This window comes from Emys orbicularis, chromosome 16 (genome assembly GCF_028017835.1).
Source record: "Emys orbicularis isolate rEmyOrb1 chromosome 16, rEmyOrb1.hap1, whole genome shotgun sequence".
Lineage (NCBI taxonomy): Eukaryota > Metazoa > Chordata > Testudines > Emydidae > Emys > Emys orbicularis.
The window spans coordinates 1,043,686-1,049,679 of record NC_088698.1 but is presented as its reverse complement, the minus strand read 5'-3'; the positions used below and the strand labels follow the sequence as shown (position 1 = coordinate 1,049,679).

At 52.1% G+C, this 5,994-nt stretch overlaps 1 protein-coding gene across 1 annotated transcript; it reads right to left on the bottom strand.

Moving 5' to 3' along the window:
• Window positions 1-1,823: 1,823 nt before the first annotated feature.
• Window positions 1,824-4,011, bottom strand: OSM (oncostatin M). The gene is made up of 2 exons (XM_065417945.1): window positions 3,976-4,011; window positions 1,824-2,345 (listed from the first exon to the last, which is right to left on the bottom strand). The coding sequence occupies exons 1-2, from the start codon at window positions 4,009-4,011 to the stop codon at window positions 1,824-1,826; spliced, it is 558 nt and encodes a 185-aa protein (XP_065274017.1).
• Window positions 4,012-5,994: the final 1,983 nt, after the last annotated feature.

Genomic DNA, 5,994 nt, shown 5'->3' with positions numbered 1-5,994 from the left:
TGGTTAGGAGAGACACATACTCCACAGTGCACAGCGACTTAGTCAGGCTGGGTCACTGGACCTTTGAATCACTGGAAAATCAGGCCAAGTTTAACAACATGTTTAATGTTCAGACAGTCAGTGCTGCCGGGCCACAGTAACCTCATGATCTGATCTGACCTGGGAGTGACTGGTATGAATCTGCTTCACAGGCTATCAGGCTTCAATCCAGCTAGTGCAGGTAACAATAGAGTGAAGAGATGGCAGTGAAGGAAGTACAAGCCCAGCATGGACTCAGCTCACTGTCTTCAGTGCTATTGTTACTCATGCTAGCTGGATTCAAGCTAGCTAGGTAGCCCATGCACAGCTTTTGCTGTGTAGACATACCCTTTGCCAACCTCCCAACAGCTCTGTGCTGCTGGTGACTTGGAATAACCAGTTAATCTCACATATAATTTAAGTTTCTATACCATTGCCCAGCACCTTGGGTCATCATTTGCCCCAGTGCTAAGTGAGCATAAATTGTTACTGTTCTGTTTTAGAGGCATTTTATTACACTCGCTTGTCATTGGTATAAATAATTGCTCAAGGTGTCGGGCAATGGAAAAAATCAGCCAAGTGGGCAAAATGGGTTAAACTAGGGTTGGATCATCAGGATCAGGATTGGGGTGGGCAAACGTTTTGGTCTGAGGGCCACATCTGAGTATGAAAATTGTATGGTGCACCATGAATGCTCACGAAATTGGGGGTTGGGGTACGGGAGGGGGTGAGGGCTCCGGCTGGGGGTGCGGGCTCAGTGGTGGGGCCAGAAATGAGGAGTTCAGGGTGCGGGAGGGGGCTCTTGGCTGGGGCAGGGGTGCAGGTGAGGGCTCTGGCTGGGTGTGCAGGCTCTGGGGTGCAGGAGGGTGGGACCAAGAGGTTCGGAGGGCAGGAGGGGAATCTGGACTGGGGAAGGAGTTGGGGTGTGGGAGGGTGTCAGGGATGGAGGCTCCGGGTGGCGCTTACTTCAAGCAGCTCCCGAAAGCAGCGGCATGTCCCCCCTCTGACTCCTACGCTGAGGCACAGCCAGGCAGCTCTGCATGCTGCCCCATCTGCAGGTGCCGCCCCTGCAGCTTCCATTGGCCCTGTTTACTGGCCAATGGGAGCTGTGGGGGTGGCGCTTGGGGTGGGGACAGCATGCGGAGCCCCCTGGCTGCCCGTACACATAGGAGCCAGAGGGGGGCCGTGCCGCTGCTTCCGGGAGCCATGCAGAGCAAGCACCTGACCCTGCTCCCTGGCAGGAGCTCAAGGGCTGGATTAAAATGTCTGAAGGGCTGGATGCAGCCCCTGGGCCATAGTTTGCCCATCCCTGGGATAGATGCTGGTTCTTTGTGCATTTGAATCCAGCCTGTTCTACTGTAAAGGATCTCAAACAGTGCAGTAATGAACCATTCCTGCAGAATCCAGTAGTGCTTTTGAGAAGAAAAAAGGCACCTTGGTTTCTGTACGCTGTGCAGAGGTACCTGGAAGCTCTCAGGCCAGCTTTCCATAAGTGCGTGGTCCCCAGCAGCTGCCATTGAGACCAAAGGAGAATCCCCTCCAACCACTTGAGAACAACAGAGAATCCCTCCCACCCCCAAGAGCAATGGTGGCTGCTGCATGCCAAGCACTTTGCCAATCTGGCCCCGAGGGACTGTCTGTCCTAGCACATTGAGTGTGGGACCAGAACATGACATGGCTCTGGTGTACCTGCACTGGGCTCCGGTGCAGCCGCTTCTCAGGGTTAAACAGGAGTTGTGTATTTCATTCAAGTATTTCTCGGAAGCCTGGCTCCGTCCCCACTACCAGGTCTGGGCGGCAGCCATCTAGGGCTCCCTGGCTCCCACTGGGCGGCTCATTCCGGAGCGTGAGGAACCCTCCTTTCTTTTTGTGCCTTTCCGTCTTTTCCTTTGATCTCTGAGTGCCTGCGGCGCTTTCTTCCCTGAGCCCCTGGCCAGTTTCTCCAGGAACTTGTGCCAGTTCCTGAGCACTTTGCATCCGTCAATCTTTTGCTGGAAAGCGTTAGTGGCTGCAGGTCTCTCTGGGGTGTGCCTGGAGTTGGGCGAGACGCCCTCGAGACAGAGGGCACAGCCGGTGTTGGAGAGAAGCCCTCTCACCGCCCACTGGGTTCTTTGGAGTTTGTCAAGTAGTGCAGCACCTGGGGTGCTCAGCACCTGCTGCTGCTTCCCGATGTTCTCGAGGGCGTCCTTCATGTGCACCAGAGTCCGGTATAGCTCCTGCAGCATGACAACCTTTGGCTGGTCTGTTATATTCTCTGTAGGAAACCACTGTACAGCCTCATCGCAGAGTCGGCGAAGGTCGGACATAAGCAAGCCCTGGTGAGTCAACTGGAAATAAAAATAAACAGATACAATGCCAGCCACCATGGGAGAGATTGACGGAGTCGCTTGGGCCACTGTTACGTGGCCAGTAAAGGAAACCCTCTTAGACAAACACCTGCCAATGATTGTCTCACTCCTGCCTCGACATGAGGGGATGGGCTAAATGACCCCTTGAGGTCCCTTCCAGCCTAAATGTCTATGATTCACTACAATACATTACATTTATAGCAACAGGACACTACCTATCGTGGGACCTCAAAGCACTCTGCAGATGTTAAGGAATTAATTGTCACACCAGCCCACAGAAATAGGTCAATATTATTACAGCCATTTTATAGATGGTGAAACTGAGGCACAGAAACATGAAGCAACTTGATTAGTGAGCTGATGACAAAGCCAGAGCTAGAACCAGACTTTTTGGTACCTAGGTCAGTGCTTTAATTACCGAACCATGCTTTTTCTGCTATAGTCCTTGCACTAGACTAGAGGATCCAGTACTAGTGCTTGACAAACTACATACGTATTCAACAACATGAAAATGCAGCTACTTCTGGGGTGGAGAGTAGCAGCCAGCATGCTAAACCACAGCAGGAGAATGGGAGATGTTGGCTGAGGACATGACACAAATTTCAGCTTCATGTTCATACAGTGCAGGCAGGACTGTGGCTTTTAAGATCTAAGAAAACTCCCACACTCTAAATTGCTTGGAACCCAGTTCTCCTCTGGCAACATGGCAGGGTTGGGGGCTGTGCTGGTCATGGTGCTCAAAGGAACATGAGTATGTCAGAGGGAATGCTTACACTGCTTGGGCCTGCCTAGCTAGATGGAGGTGTTCTCCACAGTCAGCTCTCAGGTGATTACTCTTTGACAATGGCAGTCAGGTACATCCAGCCAGACGGCACCAGCTGTGCTGCTGGAGGCACCAAACACGTCTTAACATTCCTCTGATCTATGATTCATTGGCCTGTGAGTTCCCTCCCACACACACATTCTGGCCAAAGCTCAGGGAAGCACTGATGGGCTCTGGGGAAATCTAGCTGGAGGGAAGGTGACTGTGTCAGCGGGGTTATTCCCCCAGACCACCCACACACCTCCAACGACTCACAGCGCACCAGTCTGCCATCCCAGCTAGTCATGCTGACTCTACCACGTGGTATTTCCAGCGAACTCTTGTCCCAACAATAAGGCAGGACACAGAGCAGGTCCCAGGCCTTTTTTGGGCAGAAGGATCCCAACATCATTGTATGTCAGTGAAACAGCCACCTTCGTGGCAGACACTGGGGACCGAACTAGTGACCTCCAGAGCTAAAAGCATGAGTCTTTACAGCTTGAACTACAGAGGGAGGCTGTGTGCTGTAACAGGCCCCTATGTACTGGGCATGAGGTGCTACACACGTCACCCGGCCTCCACCTACAGGGAAATCAGTCAACTCCTTGCTTACTCCATGGGGCCATCCCTGTGGCTGCCACCTTATGGGTACAGTTATGCAGTTACCAGCATGGGCCAACCACCTGTCCCAACCCTGCTGGATTCTGCTGTTCTTAAATGCAGCTGTGCCCTCCATGCAGAGCTTAGTGGCGAATCACTTGAGAGATTCTTCCCAGCCAGAGGTGCCCCCTGGAGGGCAGCACTTACATAGGACCTGAACAGCTCCTTGGCTTCCTTTTCCATCTGTCTTGTCTTTGCTGTGATTTTGTCCAGGGAATTCCGATGACACCCTCGGCAGGGGGCAGTGCTGGAGTTTACATGTGCCAGACATTGGATGAAGACACCCTGAGTCACGGCTAGAAAGGAATAGAAAAGAGTCACATCAACTGATGCAGATGGTAGGGAGACACCAAGATACCTTAGCCCATATTGGAGGCCTTGTATCAAGGCAGGCAGTAATGAAGGAGATGTTAGCTGGAAACCTCTGTGCTTTCTTTGGAAGGAAAAAAAGTAACATGTAATTGCTTCTCCTTTAAGCTCTCAGATCAGCTACTGGTCACATATCACTCTGCGAAAGCTGGCAAGATCAGAGCCCAAAGTGTCTCTTTTAGCACTGGCAATGGCTGAGCGCATCAGCTGGCCATATAGCAATGTGCGGCAGAGCAATAAGACGTGGCTCTCTAGAGTGTTTTACACTGGGACTTCAGAGCGCTTTGCAAAAGCAGGAGTCATCCCTGATTTTCCCGGGGTGGGGAAGTGAGACCCAGCGTGGTTAAAGCATCAGTGAAAACAATCTTCGGTTTGGATTTCAACATTCCTCTGCATGTTTGCAACCCCCACTTTGTAGCATTATGCTTGTGCAGGAGGGCCAAAGACTGACTCGGGAGCCAGGCTACCTGTCCCTGGGGAGTGGATTCTAGTGTGTCCAGGGTAACTGAGCTAGGATCCCTGCATCTGCTCTCAAGGCTGACACGTGCCTGCTTCTTAGGAAGCCAGTTAAAATCCCTGTGTCGTTTCTTTTCCTGTTAGCTCATAGGTGGCCTGATTTTACTCCCACTGAAGTCTATGAGGCCCTGAGTCATTTGCTCTATAACAGTGTTCTCCCCTGGGGCCCATGCTCAGGCGACCTGCTTGGGGGCTCCCCAGTAGGGGGCCGTTCTGGCTCCCAAGTGGAATTTCCCAGAGGCTGGAGTAAAGGAGCCCAATGTGTCCTTTGTCCGTCTAAGCAGCAATGCTCGTTGGAGATGTAAATGACTCTGTGGGGCTAAGCACGGAGTGGCTCGTCCCTTGGGACTATCCCAGCTGGGTATCTGGGGGTATCTGAAAGGTACTAGAAGAGACCTAAGAAGCTACAGGTTCTGCTTTCTCCCCTCATCCCCCCGCATAAATATTGCAGAAAAACTAGAATCCAAGATTTCTAATAACTCCTTGGGCAACATTCATAGATTCTAAGGTTGGAAGGTTTAATTCTGGTCATCTAGTCTGACCTCCTGCAGAACCCAGGCCAGGGCACTGCCCCCAATTACATCTCCATCCAGCCCATAACCACTGTATGAGGCAGACTCATCAACGCCAGCGAATGCCAATCCAGGTGTTCCTGGCAGAAACCTGCGGGGTGTCCCAGGGTAATTTCTTTTGTTCATGCTCTATCCCCTAACTATATCTACTTCCCTAGATCAATAGCTGGGACACAAGGTACCCGCAAGGGTGGAGAGGAAGGTGCCTAAATACCTTTGTGAATCCTACCCACATATCTCCCTGTTTCTCTCATACGCATCACTGTGGTATCTGCCTTTGGTTATTCAGCATTCACCCTCTTGGCTTCGATGACACGATGCAGTTGAAGTAAACATGGTCTAGATAATACTTGGCCCTGCCATGAGTGCAGGGGACTAGATGACCTCTCGAGATCCCTTCCACTCCTACAATTCAATGATTCTGTGCTGCCTGGGCGGGGTGCCCCCTCCTCAGACAGTGTAGCTAGGCGAGTTCGGCAAAGGATTTCTACCAGAAGTTTTCCGTTGGAAAATGATGATTAGACGCAATGGACGTTCCATGGGAACGTGTCAAATCCATCAAAACTTTCAACAGAAAGCAGGCAGGCGCTCTGGGCAGCTCTGAGCCAGCCAGCTGCCTGGTGCCCAGGCTTATCGGCCTTCCCTGCTTCCTGGGCTGCCCAACTCCTTGCTGGCAAGGTGGGCAGCCCCAGAGCTGGGGAGCCTGGGC

Bases quoted from the DNA above. Each gene is read 5' to 3' on its own strand.
- OSM (XM_065417945.1), bottom strand. From the start codon at position 4,011: ATGGAAAAGGAAGCCAAGGAGCTGTTCAGGTCCTAT. The intron at 2,346-3,975 runs GTAAGTGCTGCC...TTTTATTTCCAG, and splicing joins AGGAGCTGTTCAGGTCCTAT to TTGACTCACCAGGGCTTGCT.